Source organism: Macaca nemestrina, chromosome 17 (genome assembly GCF_043159975.1).
Source record: "Macaca nemestrina isolate mMacNem1 chromosome 17, mMacNem.hap1, whole genome shotgun sequence".
Lineage (NCBI taxonomy): Eukaryota > Metazoa > Chordata > Mammalia > Primates > Cercopithecidae > Macaca > Macaca nemestrina.
The window spans coordinates 86,997,831-87,019,009 of NC_092141.1; the positions used below are offsets into that span (position 1 = coordinate 86,997,831).

Below are 21,179 nucleotides of genomic sequence, written 5' to 3' on the forward strand. Positions count from 1 at the left end.
GCTGTTTCTTAAGAAGTTCGGTCAGTTCAGGCTGCAGTAACTCCATACTGGGCTGCTGGGCTTTGTCTTGTTTCATTTTAGCCATGATAGTGAGTCCCGATAATTAAATCTGGGCTGAAATCTGTATTAACTCTAAAATGAAAATAATATCAGGATTCCTTTGAAATACCTGAGACCAACTGATTTTGTCATACCTCTCTTTGATCTCCGTGATTCTTCACCATCCTTCCAAAGTATATGTCCCTGCTGTCATCTCTTCCTAACTAGTAATCAAATCCCAGTGCTGCTCTGAAGTTTCCTCATCCTTTTCTCCAGATCTTTCCCCCGAGCCTTATGGTGCATGGTCCTCTGGTTAACAAAGACCTTTATCTTTAGCCCTGCGCCCTCCTCAATGCCCCCAACACATACTGTCTTCACTTCGTTGAAACCACTTCTCATCAGGCCGGGAATCAGGGTGGAGGGAAGACATGAGGGAAGGATTCAATATTCTCCTGAACCCTTCCCACCATAACCATTTATAATTTTTTTAAATTTTGTTTTCTGTCATTCCTTTTATTCACTTTTTAAAGTTTACTTGTAGTACCATTCACTCTCTGGTGTACAGTTAACGTGAGTTTTAACAAATGCATACAACCATATAACCATCATCATGTGAAGATGCAGAATAATTCCGTCGCCCAACAGAACAACTCCCTTGCACTGCCCCTTTGTAGCCAGTCCCTTCCTCCCGCCGATAATTGCTGGTCTATTTTCAGTTCCTACAATTTTGCCTTTTCCAGACTATTATATAAATGGACCCAAGGCCGGGCGCGGTGGCTCAAGCCTGTAATCCCAGCACTTTGGGAGGCCGAGACGGGCGGATCACGAGGTCAGGAGATCGAGACCATCCTGGCTAACCCGGTGAAACCCCGTCTCTACTAAAAATACAAAAACTTAGCCGGGCGAGGTGGCAGGCGCCTGTAGTCCCAGCTACTCGGGAGGCTGAGGCAGGAGAATGGCGTGAACCCGGGAGGCGGAGTTTGCAGTGAGCTGAGATCCGGCCACTGCACTCCAGCCTGGGTGACAGAGTGAGACTCCGTCTCAATAAATAAATAAATAAATAAATAAATGGACCCTACGCAACATAGCCTTTTGAGTTTGGCTGCTTACATTTAGTATCTGTTATATCCAAGTATAGTTTTCTTTGAGTTTATCTTGTTTGGTATTCACAGAGCTTTTTGAATTTATAAATTTATGTATTTTTTTTCTTCACTGATGTTCCTTCTCCACCTCTGGGCCTCCAGTGACATGAATGTTGGGTCTTTTAGTATTATCCCTCAGGTCCCCGAGGCTCTGTTCATTTTTTTAGTCTCTTTGTTTTCCAGATTCAGTAATTTTTATTTCTCTATTAAGTTGACATACTCTTTCCTCTTTCATGTCCATTCTTCTCTTGAGCCTATCCAATTATGTTTTAAATTCAGATATTTTAGTTTTTTAGTTCTAAATTTTTATTTGTTTACTCAAGTGTATTTATCTTTATTTGCCTCCTGGAGCATAGTTATAATAACTGCTTTGAAACCATTGTCTGATAATTCCAAAACTTGGGTCGTCTGGCCATTGACGTCTGTTGTCTTTTGCCCTGATAGTTGGCTACAAAGTCTGGTTCTTTGTATGAGGAGATATTTGTATGAGGAGATATTTTGGACTTTATCCTGGACGTTTTGAATATGCCATATAGACTCTTAGTACTATCAGACTCCTCTAGAAAATGCTGGTTTGTTGTATTGTTTTTGTTTTAGTAGGCAGTCAGCCTGGGTGGGTTCAAGGCTTCTAATGTCAGCTCAGTACTAGGCTCTCACTATGCTGCTTTGGACCTGGCCCACATGTAGGAGTTAGTCTGAGGCTTGGGGGAGGGGGGTGTTGTCATCGTAGTTCATATCTCACAGCCTTTGTTCTGCTGTTTTGGGTCTGTCGCATAAATGCATAACTCAAAGGTAAGCCCAAAATGGTGAAGGTCTGTACACAGAATTGGGGGATTCCCTTTTCTAGCTGATTTCTCTCTGGGATCCCTGACTCTCCTGGGATACGTCCAGCTCACGGGTGCTCCTTTTTTTAGTCCTCTGCTGAGAAAGATGGGGTTTCTCTCTATTGTAGGTGTCAGTACCAGGCACATAGCAGGTAGTCAAATACATGTTGAATAAATTAAGACCTTAACTATTTCTATGACAAGTGCATAGCATACCATTTCCATCCCTTCTCTTTTTAATTTTGTCTGATAACATTTTACCAGCCCTTCCTAACATAAACAGTGAAAGGAAATTCTAATAGAATTAGTCAGTTTCAAAATAGTGGCATGTAACACACACACACTCTCTCTCCTTCTCCCACACACAAATTAGTGAATATTTTGATGACATGACATTGAAGTCTAGCCAGTATAACTTCAGAGTATATAGGCAATGGTGTTCTTTGTAGGTGAAACTAAGGATGAGAAACATCATTTACAATGTCTGATAACTAAACCTCAAAGACAAAAATAGGCCCCTGCCCTCTTTTATTGAATTTTCTTCTTTTACAAATATAGGAAGTAATCAACTAACAAAAAGACTGGTAATTTGTAACATTTTTCATCCAGAATAGTTTTGCATGAGGTGACTGGATTCCCAGTCTACCTATATAATTTCACCTTTTGAATCATTATTTCTCTTTCTCCATCAGACCCTCTGAAACAAAAGTAAATCATTGTTTCTCTGGGAAAATCTACAGTTTAACTAGAAACACCAAAATGATACCCACAGAGGCCCATTTGTGGGAAATCTTCTTCTCACCCCTTCCTCCTCCTAGTTGCCTCCAAAATATGAGTGTTGCTCCTTTTTCTACCCAGAGCCTCCTAATCTTGTGTTTGCTAAATTACTTGAGAATAAAAGAAACAAATGGAAAACCCATGTTATTAAAAAACGTTTTCTTCCTAATAAAACTCAGTACAGAGGGATCCATTATAGTATGCCTCACCATATGAGATATAGTAATTTATATCCAATTTGGCCCTTCAGACTTGCTCGGGGCCCAGCAGTTGAGCCCATATCAGATTTCCTCCTTACCTAGTTCCCATTGCTCCTGAAACATAAGCTGAAACACCAATCGAAGGGATGCTGTTCTCTTCAGCAGAGCTGGGTAGGGCAGTTGGAGTTCTTTGCAGTGGCAGTAAACTGGAAAGGAAGTGAATATGTATGAATAGAAGAATGACTGAATAATATGATAACATTTGCCCCATGGTACATTATGGAGCCATTAGAAATAACAGATTGGACCTCTCAGTAGGGGGAGGGAGAGAGAAGGGAGATCCTCCTTCCCTGCAAGTATTGAATGAGAACAGCAAGATGCAAAAAAGTTTCTATAACATAATCCCAGTTATGCCAACAATGATCCAATAAAATGTTTGTAAAAATGTATAAGTATTTATGTTTTCATACAGTTACACGAGCAGGGACAAAAACGGAAAGATATGAATGAGGTGGTTTTAATGTGGGTCATCATGGGGAGGAGATATTTGACATGGATATGGAAGGGGGAGAAAGAGTGGGTAAGGGATGCCAAGCATGTCAGCAACAGGAAAGCAAATATTGTCCTGGGGGGAAAAGCACGATAAGATTATATTTACAAATGTATGTTGATCATGTATATTTAAACGTAATTTTAAAAAGAAAATGTTCTGTGATTAAAAAGTAAAATTCTCCCAGCCTTGCCATTCCTTTTCTTTATTCTTTATTCTCCTTGCTTCTTGACTTATAAATTTATTTTACAACTTAGAAAAAATATGAATTGACTCTCCGTTTAATTGATACATTTGTTTTTTTCTTCTTTTAGTAGGTGAAAACACTTTTCAAATCCAAATTTATAATCTTACTGTGCAAGGTAGACAGTAACTTTTTAAATACTACTTGATCATATCAGAAAATAAAGTTTTCCTTGAAAGAGAAACTTACAGATTTTCTGCACCGTAAATTTCAGCTGAGATTATATACCAGAAATTGGTACCAGAAATGCCCTAAAGGGTAACAGATTCTTCTCAGGGCCGCAGAGACAGAGTCCTCCTACCAAGGCACTTATAGCCCAGAGGCCGGAGGAAGCTCATAATCTTGTTTAAAGCCAGGACATTTGGCTCCCCAACTGTAACAGAAAAATAGCCTAAGCAGGAGGCCAGTGCCCAGACAGATGCAGATGTTCATCTTGTCACATTCTCACTGCATTTTGTACTTGTTGTCGTCGTAATAGCGATAATTTGTTTTACTCATTTATGTAAATATCCTTGAAAGTGTATGTATTCTTATCTTGCTTCCTGCTATAATCCCAGAGCACTTATAAAGCTATTGTTCAGGCTGGGTACAGAGGCCCACACCTGTAATCCCAGCACTTTGGGAGGATCACTTGAGGCCAGGAGTTCGAGACTAGCCTGGACAACATAGTACAATGCCATCTCTGTTTACAAAAATAAACAAAGCTTTTATTCAGAAAATACTTATTACATGAATCGGTCCCCACCTCCCTCCCTCCATCCTTCTTTTCGTCCCTGGTGGTTACTACAACAAATAGCGCATGTTAGTTGTGTAGTTCCTCAGTGATTGAATTAGTGAACATATGAGATGGGTTTGAGGTGTAGACTCTGTAGGAAAAGAAGTGATTAAAATAGCTTAGAAGAAAAAGGAAGAGTCAGGAAATGGGAAGATTCAGTGAGGATAAAAAATAGGTGCTGTGGAAATAGTGATAACAATAGGAAGTTATGGTCAGATTGTGGGATAGTGTCATCTAAAATTTTAGCAGTGGAGCAATTCTGGGTGGTTAGGGTCTATTAGCTAATGCTATAGCACCCTGGTGATCGGGGGGAAACTGCATGTTTTGGCATTTGAGGCTGCGCTAGTAAAACAGCCAGTTCCCTACCTAATATCCCTAAAGCAGAACCCACCGTGGAGGAAATCCAGCCCATACATACAAAGCCCCTAATTGGTATTTCAGTGCCTGAACAGACAACCAAGGATTACTACAGAGTTGTGGAAAGGCTTTCAGATCAGAGAGAATCTAAGGGAAGAGGCATCCAGGGAAGGAACAAAGATATGCAGAAAACTTAGAAGATTTTCAGAGAAAATAATAGAGATGATTTTGCTTACCTAAAACAAGAAGAGGGTGTTGTGGAAAAGGAGCATTCAAGAGCACAAGAAAGTTAACAATTTTAAACATCACAATAAAAAACTCAGCAGAAGGATTAGAAGATCAAGTTGAATCAAGCACCCTCAAGATAGAATCCCCAATTAAAAAAGAGTAGAAAACATAAGAGAAACCACACAGTTACAGGTGATCAATCCAGGAGGTTCAGTATGTTGTTATTTAGAAACAGAAGGAAGGTGTTTTCAAGAAAATAAAGAACTGAAAGGTATGAGCTAAAAGCATCAGCCAAATGCCACACACAAATAATGGGGGAGAAAAGACACATCACCCTGGAATTTCAGAACCCTAGGGATCAAGTGGAAAAAATAAAGCATGGCCAGGCTTGGTGCCTCACCCTGGTAATCCCAGCACTTTGGGAGGCCAGGGCAGGAGATTGCTTGAGCCCAGGAATTTGAGACCAGACTGGGCAACATAGCAAGACCCCATCTCTACGAAAAATTTAAAAATTAGCTGGACGTGGTGGCGCACACCTGTAGTCCCAGCTATTCAGAAGACTGAGGTGAGGATCACTTGAGTCCAGGAGGTTGAGACTGCAGTGAGCCATACTCTAACCTGGGTCAGAGAGCAAGACCCTGTCTTAAAAAAAGAAAAAAAAATCACCTAAAAAGGACTGAAAAGCAGAATGACATCATATTTCTCTTGAATGTGACTGGATGCTAGCATACAGTGACACCAGGTCTTCAAAACTGACCTTCAGCCTGGAGTGTTTATACTCAGCCAAGCCAAGCCACCAGTCACATAGAAAGGTACCCTGAAACTATCTTTAGACATGCATTGCCTCTAAAAATTGACTTCCCCCCACCCTTTCTGGAAAAGATACTTGAATGTTTTTCACCGAATTGAGGGAGTAAATCAAGGAGAAGTAGTCATGGGATGACTGAGTTAAGAAATTTGTATCAACATTAATGGGTGGGTGATGATGTCTGTTATATGTACCATTGCTCCTGCTTAATCTGTTCCACCTTTCCACTGTATCAGCCTGGGTTGGATAGAAATCATGCAGTGATCCAAACGGAAGTTTTATGATAAGAGAATAACTATAGACTCCTTAAAAAATATGCAAATGGCCAACTACATATGAAAAGATGCTCAATGTCACTAAACATTAAGGAATTGCAACTCAGAACCACAGTGAGGTCCCTGGAGTAGTCAAATTTATAGAGACAAAGTAGAGTGGTGGCTGGGGAGAGGGGAATGGAGAGTTGCTGTTTAATAGGGACAGAGTTTCAGTTTTGCAAGATGAAAAGAGTTCTGGAGATTGGTTGTACAACAATGTGAATGTAGCACTAATGAACTTATATTTTAAAATGCTTAAGATGGTAAGTGTTACGTAATATCTATTTTACTACAAAGAAATGTAACTTCAGGCTGTAAGAAAGCTCTAGCAGAGTGCTCCCACCCCAGACAGAGCTGCGCTGAAGCCTCTGGAAAGGGGGTCTAAGAGTGCTGTTTTTAACTTGAGGTGAGAAGAGAGGCATAAAAAACAAAAACAATTTTTGCCAGGAAAACAGAGGAAAAGAAGGAACAATTTGGAGCTGTAGAAAAAAGTTACACAAAAAATAAAATGTAATCACAGTATACTACGTAGTTCTGTAGCAAACATTTACATATTTTTTTAGATGGAGTCTCCCTCTGGAGTGGAGTGGTGTGATCTCAGCTCACTGCAACCTCCACCTCCCGGTTCAAGTGATTCTCCTGCCTCAGCCTCCCAAGTAGCTGGGACTACAGGCAGGCAGCACCACGTCCGGCTAATTTTTGTATTTTTAGTAGAGATGGGGTTTTGCCATGTTGGCCAGGCTGGTCTCAAGTGATCTGCCCACCTCGGCCTCCCAAAGTGCTGGGATTACAAACGTGAGCCACAGCACCCAACCACATTTGCATATTCTTTATAAAGTAGATGCCGTTTATTGATTTAACTAAAAATAGTGATGAGTGTGATATAAGAGCCAAATCCACAGTCATCATTACAGGAATTAAACTGTTAAGGTCTCAGATTAGGCCGGATTTGGTGGCTCACACCTGTAATCCCAGCACTTTGGGAGGCCGAGGTGGGTGGATCACTTGAGGTTAGAAGTTTGAGACTAGCCTGAGCAACATGGAGAAACCTCGTCTTTACAAAAATACAAAAATTAGCTGGGTGTGGTGGCGCCCACCTGTAACCGCAGCTACTCGGGAGGCCAAGGTCGGATGATAGCTTAAGCCCAGGAGTTAGAGGTTGCAGTGAGCCAAGATTGTGCTACTGCACTCCAGCCTGGGTGACAGAGTGAGACTCTCTCTCAAAAAAATAAAAATTAAAAATGAATCAAGAAATAGCAGCATTAAGTGTATCATGTAGAGATGTGAACAAACTTAGCCTCCCCATGCATACTGCAGTATATCATTAAGTGAAAAATAGTCATAGAAGTTTCTTAAAGATACCCAAAACTCTATTTATAAAGTAAAAATGTGATTAGATGTTGATATTTTAAAAAATTATTAATGAAAAATAGCAGAAATTGAACACAGGATTGGAGCTAGAAGAGATTACTGCTAAGCAGCTAGGGGGACATTAGAGAAACTTTGTTAAAGAGCAAGTATCTGAATTAGGCTTTGTCATATAAACATGAACACAGGTAAGAAAGTGTGAGATCTCATGGCTACTTGGGTTCTTTATTTACAACATTCTATTTTACCATTAAAGTAAAATCTGAACTGTGTTGCTGAGGGAATAGCTAGCTCTAACTAATTTGTAGATTAATAGAATTAAGCAAAAATCATGTTTATTCCATTTATTAAATATCTTTTAAAAGTTAGCTTATATTGTCTACTTTATTAAGTGTAATATTGGGAGGTAGCTTAAGGGTCTTATTGTGCTGTAGATTAAGGAAATATAACAATAGCAGTGGCCAGTTACTATGTGCTTGGTTTTTGTTCACTTTTTCCCTAGATTTTAGCTTCAGCCTGATAATAGCAAAACCATCACTCACAGGGGTTGCCTGTCCCTTATAAGAAGGCTATAAGTGCAGATTTCTTGGTGTCTCTGTGCCTTTTAGCATGAAAACATCCCTGGAAGGTATCATCTAATATAATGAATAATCATTTTCCAAACTGGATACACGTGCACACCTCCTTTAAAAACAGTGTTTTCTCAACCTTGATTGAAAATGGAGTCACATCTGGAAGCTTTAAAACTGCCAGTGCTCAAGTTCCTTTCCCAGAGATTTCCCTGGCATGGGTTGCAGCCATTGGAGATTTTTGAAGCTCTTCAGGTAATTCTGAAGGACAAAGACTGAGAACCACTGTTTAAAGAAAAATATTCATTAAGACACACCCACCACCATGTAATTTAAATTTTTCTTATGATAGTTATTTAAATATGGATTAGCTGACACTAGATTGAAATTCCTTATGCATGTAGTTGTATAGAAAACACATTTACAAATTAAAAACTCCAAAATTAATAAATTCAAAACATTCATGGGTGGATGATGATGTTTTGCTAAGACTTTTGTGTATGTTTTTACTTCTCCATAGTGTGTTAAATCCTTCCTGTCTGTATCAGTCTGGGTCCAACTAGGATTTAGAAACTACACAGTGATATAGACAAGGAAAGTTTGATTTAAGGAATAATTAAACTGTGATAAAAGGGTAGCTATAGAAAACTATATGGTACCTAGGCCTGAGGAAAGTGTCCAGGGAAGGACCAACTTTGGAAGGAGGCCCCTCCCCAAGGCTAGGGAGGATCACAAGGGACAAATCTGTGGATGGGGTGAGTGACAGAAGACCTGAGCCCACAGTGTCTGTGTTGATATGGTCATGAGAAGATGACACTAGACCACACCAGAGCCACAAGGTTGCTGAGAAACCGCCCATGCTGGGCCCATGGCTGGAGCCGTTGCAGGGTGGCCTCACACCCACACGCCTACCCCCACTTCCCCCAGCAGCTAGAAACAGCAGAAGGGCACCTTCGTCCTGCAGTGTCCCTAGGGTGCCCTCTACTGAGAAAGCTCCATGTTGTACTCACTGAAAGGAGATTTGTTTAAAGGAACTCCGTCATTATTGCAGAGCAAGTGTTTAAGGGTGACTTTGGAGCAAATAGTCGATGACTCGGTCACTGACATAACACCCTATCCAGCCAAACTCCTTTACAGGTTTTCAGCACTAGCTCATAGGCTGCTGTGACCCCTTCTGAGCAGAATTGCTCTATGTTGTGTCCCAGTGTATCTTTATACTAGCTCACCATGCTGTGTGGAATCTTTATTTTTAATAAAATTGGCTTATCAAACAAACATAATTATAGCGTGCATAAGAATCACCTCCAAAGATTCTGATTTGGTTTTGCTAAGGTGGAAACTAGGAATCTATGTTTTTTAATAGGTACCCTGATGATTCTAATGATGGTGGTCCCTGAGATAGTACTTTGAGTAATACTGGTCTGTGTTTCTCAAATACAGACTATTTGAGTGTAGGAGTTTATCTTACTCCATATCATGCCTTTATCCCCAGCAATGCCTGATGATGGGTTAGTGTTCAACAATGTGGGCTGAATGAATGAGACAGCTGGCTACTGAAGAAGTCAGGGCAACCTGCAGTGCTGTTAGGGAAGTGTCCCTTTCTAGCACCTTTTCAGAGGGTCCTTCTGTATTCCATATGCGAAATTCTGACTTAAGACTTGAAGCAGCTAATACTTTTTCATTGTTTGACTTAACATGATCATCAAACTTATACTAGTTTTCTTTGTATTTAATAGGGAGAAAGAGCAAGAAACACAAGAAGAGGAACGTTTGATGGAAGAAAAGAAAAAGAAAAAGCAGGAAGAAAAGAAAAAGAAGGAAGGTGCTCAGAAAAAGGTTTGGCTGAAGTTCCTACTTCATTGTCTTTGTATCATTGTGTGTCTCATTTGCATCATCATAGCCATTACATGACAAGGTTTCATTCTGTTACATTTTAAATCAATACGCCAAGTCTATAATTATCAAATAATAGATATTCTACCAGTGAAATAAATACAGGTGACAACCATAAATGTCTAACTTGGAAGTGGAAGTGTTAGAGCTGTGTTTTAAGGAAGCTGTGTTTTAGTTGCTGGTAGTAACATGTGTCCATGTTGTTCTACTTAAAATGAACTGTCCTGAACAACCATGTCTAATAAATGAAGAAAGGGCCATTCAACTGATCTTATTAGAAAAGCTAGAAATGTTGTTTGTTTGTTTGTTTGTTTGTTTGTTTGTTTTTGCAGCTTTGGCAAATGTTCTTTTATGAATCCTATTAGTAAAAATTAAAAATAAAAGCCCTACTGTAAACTTTATAGTCAAGCTTGAATTTTTTGGCATTTAAAATACCAAGTTATGCCATTTGTCTTGTTCTTACCTAGTTTAATGTATCTTGTAGTTTAAACTGTATACCTGTTAGAGCCTGTTAAAATTACAGAGTTTAAATGAGCTCCAGATAGAATTTTGTGCCTTTAGATTAATATTGATATGAAATCAACGGCATGTAGACAGTTACACATTTTTCCCACTAATAAATTGTCATAAATTAACTGGGCAAAAACTCATTTTAAAAATTTTCAATACTAAAAGTTTGCTTATAAACTTTCATAGATGTGTACATTCTACACATTATTCCTAAAGAGTTTCTTTTTTTTTTTTTTTCAGGCTGCTGATCAAAAAACCAAAGGTAAGTTTATTTATGTTTAGGGGGGTACATATATGGTGGTACCAAAATTTTTATGGTCAGGATGACTTTTTTTTTTTAATTGATAGTTAAAAAACGAGAATCTAAGCCTGCCTTTGAAACTATTTTTTATTATTCATTGTGAAATTCCTCATTTATCACTGGTTTTACATCCACATCTCATTGGCATTTGGTTAATCAGAAATGCCTGAAGAATGTTATATTGGCTTTCCAAGCAATGCTTTTACATTTTCTTTTGGTTTGATTTCCACCAAACAGGATTGAACTGATAAAGTTGATTCAGTTTGAATAGGAACAATGAAAGGATGTCTGCATTTTTTTAAGGTTCCAGTTTCTCATTGCCAACTATCCTTTATAATAAAAAGGGTACATTCTTTCTGGATTCCCTCTTTGCTTATTGATATGTAAAAGATTTCTCTTTTTATCCTTCAAGTCCAGAATTTGCTGGTTATCATAAAAGGTGTTGGTGGAAACACACACATTTCTCGCTGTAACTCAGGCACTCCTGTGATGTGCTGGAGATTCAGAATGAACAAACGGAAAGCCACACTCCAAGCCTCTTCATTTTATACCTGTATGTTTAGTTATTTCCCAGTGGTTAAGAGCATACACTCAGGAGTCACATACACTAGCTCTGTTTAATTTGGGACAAGTTACTTCACTTCTTTAGGCTTCAGGTATCTCGTATTTAAAATGAGAAAGGTAGTGAATGGTTCATACCTCATAAAGCTGTTACAAAGACTTAATACTAATTATTTGTCAATTAAAAATAAAATGTAAAAGAAAAAAGACTAATTGAGATCATGCAGGAAAATGGCTCAGTACCTACCATATAACTGGTGCTCAGTACAGGTTTACTATAACTGTTATTCTGAAGTTTTTATTTTCCACTGGACCATCACATGTACACAACTGTACATGTAGACACATGCACTCTCACAGGTAATACTGTGCTTTTGTGAGACATTCATAGTTTTCAAAGTTAAGGTTATATATATTATCTCATTTGAACTTCATAGTTGAACAGGAAAGGAATTCGTTTACAGATCATCTCCTAGTGTGAATTAAGAGGCTGGTTCTTGCTTAAGAACCAGTTAATGGTAAAAACAAGACTTGAGGGAGCCCAGGTCTCCAAGCCTCTAGACTAGAGTCACATGAGCAGCATAGCAAAGAGGACATTTTTCTCTCTTATACTCTCAGAAGCACTGTGAATTTACATAACACTTTTCCAGAAGGGTTCTAAAGGGTTATGGTACATAGTTGTGTATGAATTTATGATCTTGAATGAAAAACAATGGTTTCTTACTATTGTCATTTCAAAATATAGAATTAACTGTTCTGGATCATCCATTTCTTTTTTGTTTTGTTTTGTTTTAACATTTTGAATTTTTCAGTCTGATTTAGTACCAGCTATATTCTTCATCATTGTCATTGTTTTCTCCTCAAGTAGTGACAAATTGCGTATTACTGAATAGTGATTGTGAATTACATTGTCCCACCACTTTATGCAGAGCTATTATTTTCTATTACTGTTCTGATGAGAATTTTCTTTTCCTTTTTTTTTTTTTTTTTTTTTTTTGAGATGGAGCCTTGCTCTGTTGCCCAGGCTGGAGTACAGTGGCGTGATCTCGGGCTCACTGCAACCTCCGCACCCTTAGGTTCAAGTGATTCTCCTGCCTCAGCATCACCCCACCCCCACCCTGTAATTTGGGATTACAGGCGTGCATGGCCACACTTGGCTAATTTTTTGTATTTTTTGGTAGGGACAGGGTTTCACCATGTTGGCCAGGTTGATCTTGAACTCCTGACCTCAAATGATCCGCCCCCTCCTTGGTCTGCTGAAGTGCTGGGATTACAGGCGTGAGCCACCATGCCCGGCCTCTGTTGAGAATTTTCATTGGTAACTCCAAACGCTACTGGATTTTTCTCTTATCCTTCTGTATCCTCTAAAATACTGTTCCTTTGGGTACAGTTTATCAGTAACTACTAGCTAGCCTTAGAATGGGTTGTAGTAATAATTAATGTCTTTCCAAACAAAAGAGGCTTTTTGAATTACAAATAATTTAACAGTACTGCTAGGTAATTCATTGATGAATATTAGCAGCATCAAGGTTTACGTTTTTCTCAGACTCTTCATTATCACTGATTCAAACCAAAATTCATTGCCTGAGAAATACTGGTTCCAACTTTCTGACTGGACGCTTTTGTCGGGTGACACAGGCTGGCCTGATTGTACATATGATACATGTTATAGTACTAGTATTAGTGTTCACATATAAAATTGATGGTTTTCTAACATTCTAGCGTTTTGACTTCCCTCCCTTGCTCCAGATTGTGTGTCCATGAGGGCAGGGGCCACATTTGCCACAAGGCAGCACCCAAAAGTCTCAAGGCCCTGCGTTGTTTGAATATAGGAAAGTGTTTAGCAATTTGAGAGAGTTCAAGAGTTGGATACTCTTAAGAGAGAGGCTACAGTTATAAATTAGATTGTATAATATACTGAATCAATTAACAGTGTAGAAGTTTGAATAATTTTGGTTTTGATAATTAGCTCAAACTAGACCAAATCAATTAGAAATTCCCTTGCTCTGCAGTATTATACACCACTCAACTAGTAGTATTAATAAAGCCATGCCCCAATTATTTAGCATTATATTTGACTTAATTTTCTCAGTAATAGAAGTGCTTTAAATGTGGGTTTGTTTTAAACATTTTCAAGGAACGTTTTAGAATATATGGCATGCTCATCTATGATACCCCTCTACCTTCTCCTGGAGAATATTAGCTACTCTAATCCATTCTTAATAGATGAGTCTTCATTATAGCATTAATTATACTTAAAAAAAGTTTGCATCTGGCTATAACCATCAAACTTGAACTATGAATTTTTATTTAAAAGACTAATGCTGAACTGAAGCTAACTAGAAATATATCTTTTTTGAATAGCTTAATCTAATACATAGCATGCTTTCTTACCCTCCCCCTACAAATTTGAAAATTAGCTTTCTAGAAAGTCTGCTTTGTAAAATTACCACTAAACAGAAATTTTGTTCCTGGCTATCTTTTCAAATTCTGACCTGTGATGTCTTTGTTTGGGTCATTTTCTTTTTAAGATTCAGGCCAAGTGAGTACATTCGTGTGAAACACTGTGCTGCCAACATTCATACCCCCCCGTCCTACCCTGATGTGATGATGGGAACCACATTATCTCTGCAGCTGGGAGATACACTGTTATTCAGCCCTGGGGGTTTTCACTCAAATAGTTGATTCACTTTGGCTTTCATCAGTTTCCTCCTCTTGACTCCCCCTTGATTTTCCTCTATGCCTCTGAGTCTGCAGACCCTCCAGTGGGGTTGATGTCCTGCACTCTTAAGGAATCTGGGCATGTTTCTATACCTGGAGGCCTTTTCCTGGATTGTCTCAGACTCTTGTCGTAGTCAACTTTTTCTTAGTTTTCCCTCCTGTGATGAAAAACAAGTTACATATTCTCATTGAAAATAATTTGAGATTAAAGAGAAATTAAAGTTCACTTGAAATTCTTCTATCCTGAGATGTTTACCCATTAACAGTTTATTACCCATCCTTGAATGCGTCTCTCTATGAAGTCATACACATAAATATATATTTATATGGACTCTCCACTGCTCCCCCACAGTTAGCACTCCTGGATCCCTATCCCTTCAAGGAGCTGCACCAAGCAATTTGAAAACCTCTGTGGGAGCCTATTCATAAACAAACTAGCCCTTTGTAAATTCCACTGAATATTGTCTTTGCATTGGTGACCGAAGAAAGAGACAGCCGAACATGGTGACCTGTTACCCTTAGTGAGACCCTGATGCTCTCATACTGGGGGAAAAGGGAATCAGATATAATCCTGTTGCCATTAACTTTTACATTGTAGTTCTCTGTGGAGTAACTGGGGTCCAAGTGTCACTTCCGACTGGCATGGGTTTTATGACCATCGTGAGTAATCAGTTTTCTTTATTTTCGGCACTGCCCTTAATTTAGGCACAGGTAATAATAGCTTTATTTGTGATGTGATGACTTGGGAGCCTACGTTTTCAGTATTGTTTTCTGAGTATTTTCATGGATTGAGTGAGGGTTTTTTTTAATGATTAACTATGATAATTCTCATAAATGTGAAAATTTAATTCAGTGGTTTTAGCCAGATTTAAGTTCATAAAGTAGATGTTTTCGTACAAAAAGCTCAAAGTTAATCTTACCGTGTATGAAAATGAATATCTTCATGACCCATTGTAGTTCATGCTCCATATCATTAATGAATTATGATTTTTTTTTTTTTTTGGAGGTGGAGTTTTGCTTGTCACCCAGGCTGGAGTGCAGTGGTGCGATCTTGGCTCACTGCAATCTCCACCTCCCAGGTTCAAGCGATTCTGCTGCCTCAGCCTCCAGAGTAGCTGGGACTACAGGTGCACGCCACCACTAGCTAATTTTTGTATTTTTTCATAGAGACAGGGTTTCACCATGTTAGCCAGGATGGTCTCAATCTCTTGACCTCATGTACCGCCCGCTTCAGCCTCCCAAACTGCTGGGATTACAGGCGTGAGCCTCTGCGCCTGGCCTGAATTACGATTTTTAAGTCATGTACATGTGAATTTATACTTTTTTTGAGAGAGAGGGTCTAACTCTGTCACCCAGGCTGGAATGTAGTGGCACAAACACAGCTCACTGCAACCACCACCTCCGAGACTTAAGTGATTCCCCCCGCCTCAGCCTCCCAAGTAGCTGAGACTACAGGTGCATGCCACAGTGCCTGGCTAATTTTTGTATTTTTGTATACAGACAGGGTTTTGCTGTGTTGCCCAGCTTGGTCTCACACTCAAGCAATCCACCCACTTTAGCCTCCCAAAGTGCTGGGATTATAGGCTTGAGCCACCAGCTCAGCCTAAATTCATACATTTAATTAGTATCCTAATCTTGTTTGTAAAGAGTATAATATCAGTTTTGCAGTGAGGTATTAAACTTTACCATGCATTCAGTTTGTAATTGGTAAACAAAACCTCTAGGTTCTTTTGTTAATAATGTAAGTCAGTTGAAGCTGTAGTCTTCCGGTAGTCTTCAATTGAGTGATGGAGGTTTTAGAGTCACAAAGTATTGGCAGTGTGCTTAGGCTCATTCTAAACATATAAAGTTTTCTATCAATCAGAATGAAAAGTAGTGAGAATTGAGGTTTATAGCATATCTTCCCAGCTTTATAGTCATACATAGAAATATATGTTTTTCATGATTTTTCTACAGCCACATAATGGGGCTGGAGACATAAGTATTCTGTATTTGTTGTCAGTATAATTATTAATTTTAGGAAGGAACTTAGACACTTAGGATGTTTTTAAGACTGAAGGAAATGCCTAAGAAATTGATTGTATGAGATATCTTCAGGGGATGGCATCTTTTAGGTTTTGAAATATTGGATATTTCTTTCTTTGGCTATGTTGTTTTATGTTTGAAGTGTTTATTTTACTGTTAAATTCCAAGGGGGACATATAATAAATATTAAATTTTTTCCATGGAAACGAAAGAATGTATTAAGATGAGACGTTTAAAAAATATATATATAGGTTATTCAAAAGGGTAAAAATGTATTGCCAGAGCCTCCAAGTAGGTACATGAACGTGTAAGTTCTTGAACAAATTGTGAAAGAAAGGAAGTGAGCCTGGTGAGCAAGGAAGGCTCCGGGGGCGCCTCCCGAGGGCATTTCTCCTGAGTCTCAGACAAAGTGAAAGTTCACATCTCTGTTTCATATAACTTTTCACTAAAACTTTAAACACAAAGGCAGTTTCTAAGTTTAGACAAAGTTACAGTTTATAACTCTAAACGATGCTGACAGTCTGCTTTCCAAGAAATCATTTGTTACCCAGACCAGTTTCTTTTCTGTGTGTGTTTTTTTTTTTTTTTTGGAGACAGAGTCTCACTCAGTCGCCCAGGCTGGAGTGCATGGCTCGATCTCTGCTCACTGCAAGCTCTGCCTCCTGGGTTCATGCCATTCTCCTGCCTCAGCCCCCCGAGTAGCTGGGACTATAGGCGCCCGCTCTTTTCTGTGTTTTTTAAAAACAACTTTATTGAGTTATCGTTGACATTCAGAACAATTAGATAAGAGTTGGCATGTATTCACCTGTGAAACCATCACCATGATCAAGATGACACCCATCATCCCTGAAGGTGTCCTCCTGACCTTTTCTGATCTATCTCTTCTGCCCCCACCCTCCCCCCATCTGTCTCTAGGCAAACACTGATCTGCTGTCTGCCTCTATAAAAGAGTTTTTATTTCTAGAACATTGTATTGAGGGACTCCTACACTGTGCCCTTTGGCCCCTTTCACACAGTGTATTGCTTTTGAAATTCATCCATGCTGTAGTGTGTATCTGTAGTTCATTCCTTTTTATTGCTGAGCAGTGTTCCATTGTGTAGGTGTATCACAGCTGTTTATCCTCTTCATTCTCCTGTTCATGGACATCTGCATTTTTCTAGTTTTGAGCTATTGAGTAAAACTTCTTTGAATATTTATGTAGAAGTCTTTATATGGCTGTATACTTTCATTTATCTTGGGTAAATGCATATGATAGGTGTATGTTTCATTTTTCAAGAAATTGCACAGCTCTTTCCCAACGTGTTTATACTGTTTCACAGTTCTACATCTTCACCAATGCGTGGTATGGTCATCTTCATAATTTTCGCCATTCTAATAGGTATGTAGTGGTATCTCATTACACTTTTAATTGGCATTAACCTAATGACTAATGATGTTGCACCTTATTTTCATGTGCTTATTTGTCATCTGTACATCTTTCTTGGTGAAGCGTCTTTTGAAGTCTTTTGCCCATTTTTCATTGTTATTTATTTTCTTTTTCCAGATTGGTTTCTGATAGTAAATTGGCCTCTAGAGTTGGGCAGAAAGACTCATCACTACAGCTTAGTTGTCTGCATGCCTCAGTCATTTCCCTTCTTTCTGTGTGTGTAGTTACTTGTAAATAGTAATACCAGAAAATATGCACTTTCAAAGAGAATCATATTTTATCTAGCTTTTAGCATAACTAAAGATTACATTAATAAATGAGCTAAATATTAGTCACATTTTGCCACCTAGAGATGACTAGTTAATTCATTAATTAACTTAAACAGTTAATAAATACCTGTTAGATGGCAGAGATCAGTTCCCTGTTCTCAAAGAAGAAAACCACAGACACTGGGGTCTACTTAAGGGTGGAGGGTGGAAGGAGGGAGAGGAGCAGAAAGGATCGCTGTTGGGCACTGGGCTTAATACCTGGGTGATGAAATAATCTGTACATTAAGCCCCCATGACATGAGTTTACCTGTGTAACACACCTTCATATGTACCTCCTAACCTAAAATAAAAGCTTTTTTTAAAAAGTTCCCTGTTCTCAAAGAGATATTTTAGTGGGAAGAGCCAGGCAGATAAGCAAATTTATGTATATGCAAATGAATGCAATAAAATGTTCTGACATTGTAACTTCTTTATCTCAGCCAGGTATCAGTAGGTCAGTATAAGCATTTCATGGCCAGTGGCGGGTAGGGGAACAGATGCTTCCAGGTGTGAGAAGTCAGGCTCTAAGGAAAGTACAAAAAGGAAATTTTACAATGTTGGCAGCAGAGGAGCTGCTGAGTGAGGTGGCAGCCGGTGCAGTGAGGACCCGGCAGATGGTCAGTGAGGTTGATTGTGATTTATTTATCTCACTCTTTCTACCTGAAAGGATTTAGGTTTGGTCATCTTTTCATCAAATATTTGTATCTCTATAAGAAAATACACCTATTTTTAAAAGTAAGTGAGAATTGGAAAAGGAAAATACTGATACGAATGAGTTAAGTGCATACTAGAGCTGGGCCACTCCCAGTTGTGCCCTAAATTTGCTATGAAAGCAAGGACAAGGAAGGGTTGCCTTATCCCAGTCATCTTAAACCCATCCAGTAGGTCATTAAAACTGAGCACCCTTACCAAGCTGTTCTACCCCAGAAAAGAGTTGAAACTGTTTTTCAGCTCTTTTGAGAGAGGTGGAAGGTGGGAAGCTGGCTCATACAGTCCTTGAACACCTTCCTAAGGACTTTAGATGATCTTGTAGACCAGAGTGGGAGCAGTTGGAGAGTTTTAAGTGGGAGAGTGACATCATGAGATTTGTGCTTTAGAAAGATCACTGAACATGCAGAATTGAAGATGAATTAAATAGGAGGAGAGAGAGGGCTGGAGGCAGCAGGTGCAGTTAGACCAGTGCACAGTTCAGACTCCAGCTGACTAGCTAAGTGGCAGGGGTAGACAGGGAAGGGTAGTGATGATTGATAGAATAGGCAGAACTTAGAAACTAAGTGGGCTAACTAATCATTTGTTCCAGCAGATATTTATTGAGCACCTACTATTTGCACCTACTGTGCTGATTGGCTGATTGCTATGGGAAGAAAAAATAGAGATACACTTCCCACTCTCATGGAGCTGAGTCTTATGAGGAATGGGCATAAATCTCAACCACAGTGATACATGTATCCTTACTAACTGGGATGGTGACTGTGTGACAGCATCAACAAAGGAGCCCAAACTTGGCAGGAGTTGTGGAAGGCATCCCTGGGTAATGCAACATGGAATCTGAAGGGTGAACAGGACCCAAGTAGGCCAGGGAACACTCCTACATAGAGAGGGAACAGCATTTGTAAAGAGCCTGTGGCCGGATGGAGTATGACATTTTCCATGAACTAAACAAACAGGAAGCTGTGAAATAGGGTATGAAGTGAGGCCAAAGCGAGAGATGGGGATTGGTCTACCATGCGAGGCATCAAAGAGGAGTTGTGCTCTTTTGCCTAAGAGAATAAGAAGGCTTGGCCGGGCGCGGTGGCTCAAGCCTGTAATCCCAGCACTTTGGGGGGCCGAGACGGGCGGATCACGAGGTCAGGAGATCGAGACCATCATGGCTAACACGGTGAAACCCCGTCTCTACTAAAAATACAAGAAAATTAGCCGGGCGAGGTGGCGGGCGCCTGTAGTCCCAGCTACTCGGGAGGCTGAGGCAGGAGAATGGCGTGAACCCGGGAGGCGGAGCTTGCAGTGAGCTGAGATATCACCACTGCACTCCAGCCTGGGCGACAGAGCAAGACTCCGTCTCAAAAAAAAAAAAAAAAAAAAAAAAGAGAATAAGAAGGCTTTTCCAAATCAGTTTGAAATAAGGCCAATTTTTCTCCTCCTGCACCAGCCTTGTCTTACTAAATGTTGGAGTCGTTTAACTTTGGCTCCCTCTTCTGGCAGGTTGTAGGATTCTGCACTTTCAGAAGGAAAATATCCTAGGATTACTGCTATTTCACAATTTATCAGTTCTGGGAGAACACATTTGAAACATAATTCCACTTATCTTCTGTGTTTCATGAGATTTAGGATTTGCCGTTTGTTCTGAGAGCTTATTCAGTTCAGGATGATTTAGCATGAAAAGAGATGTGGTCAAGAAGGAGTTAAGGGAACTGACAAGCTCTGCACCCAGTGGACTTTCTTTGCTTTTAATGTTTTGTCCGGTGTGTTGCCTCACTTGGAGAGTGTTATGATCAGTGTTTCAAATGAGAAGATTATAGGACAGCCAGTGTGCATTAATGCTGTCTTGATTACTCAGCTTTAACATATGTTGTTAGCAACATTTTCTAAATTGATCTTCTGAATAAGCCTGTTGTTTAAAAAGAACTTAGATATACTTGCATATATGATAAATAGTACATTTTCTTACAGCAGGAGTATCCAAGGGCCAAAGCAACCTTTTAATGAAATGATTCTTACTGTTTATAGTCATTATTAAAATAGTTTTGCTTTCTTTTAACATTTATGTCATCTAATCTGTGATGTATTGAGAGTGGCATTTAGTACCTTTTAGAGAGGTAGCTATAATATGCTAGAATAGAAAATACCTCTGAACGGCATTTTTCATTAGCAGCAGACACTAAGTTAATGTAGTTTGTAGTTAATGTGTCTGTGCTCATTTTGAGTTGGGCTCCAAACGTTGCCACGGTGATGCATCAGCCAGAAGCATCCACTGAACAAACAGAAGGCACCGCTTTGTATCCCTCCGGGACTGCTGATGAGCACAGCAGATGGACCCTCCGTTCTCAGAGCTGTCTTCTGCTCCCATCCCTTTGTTCTAAGGCAACTTCTCGCCACAGTGTTTGCTGCTGTATAGGCTGCAGAAGAAATGGTAATAACAAAAATATTCCTTGGAATCACTGATTATGTTGGCACAAGAGAATAGTTCTCTTACGTAGTCACATTTGCAAACAATCTTCTATCTGAGTAAATTTAAATT

General features: G+C 39.4%; 1 protein-coding gene and 1 long non-coding RNA gene across 15 annotated transcripts in view; one reads left to right on the forward strand and one right to left on the reverse strand.

The window, feature by feature from the left end:
• LOC105469230 (trinucleotide repeat containing adaptor 6C) overlaps nucleotides 1-21,179 on the forward strand; it is a 154,243-nt gene that overhangs the window by 36,269 nt on the left and 96,795 nt on the right. For all 14 annotated transcript variants that reach the window (XM_071081709.1, XM_071081710.1, XM_011720024.3 and 11 more), the window contains 2 exons: nucleotides 9,932-10,031; nucleotides 10,839-10,860. In XM_071081709.1, the coding sequence (XP_070937810.1) occupies nucleotides 9,969-10,031; nucleotides 10,839-10,860 (85 nt within the window). In that variant the 5' untranslated portion in view covers nucleotides 9,932-9,968. Of the gene's footprint in view, nucleotides 1-9,931; nucleotides 10,032-10,838; nucleotides 10,861-21,179 lie in introns of those variants that run through there.
• On the reverse strand, nucleotides 11-20,911 carry LOC139359256 (uncharacterized). Its single transcript, XR_011615200.1, has 4 exons — nucleotides 20,788-20,911; nucleotides 14,275-14,339; nucleotides 3,081-3,188; nucleotides 11-132 (listed from the first exon to the last, which is right to left on the reverse strand). It is a non-coding gene; the product is annotated as an uncharacterized lncRNA (long non-coding RNA).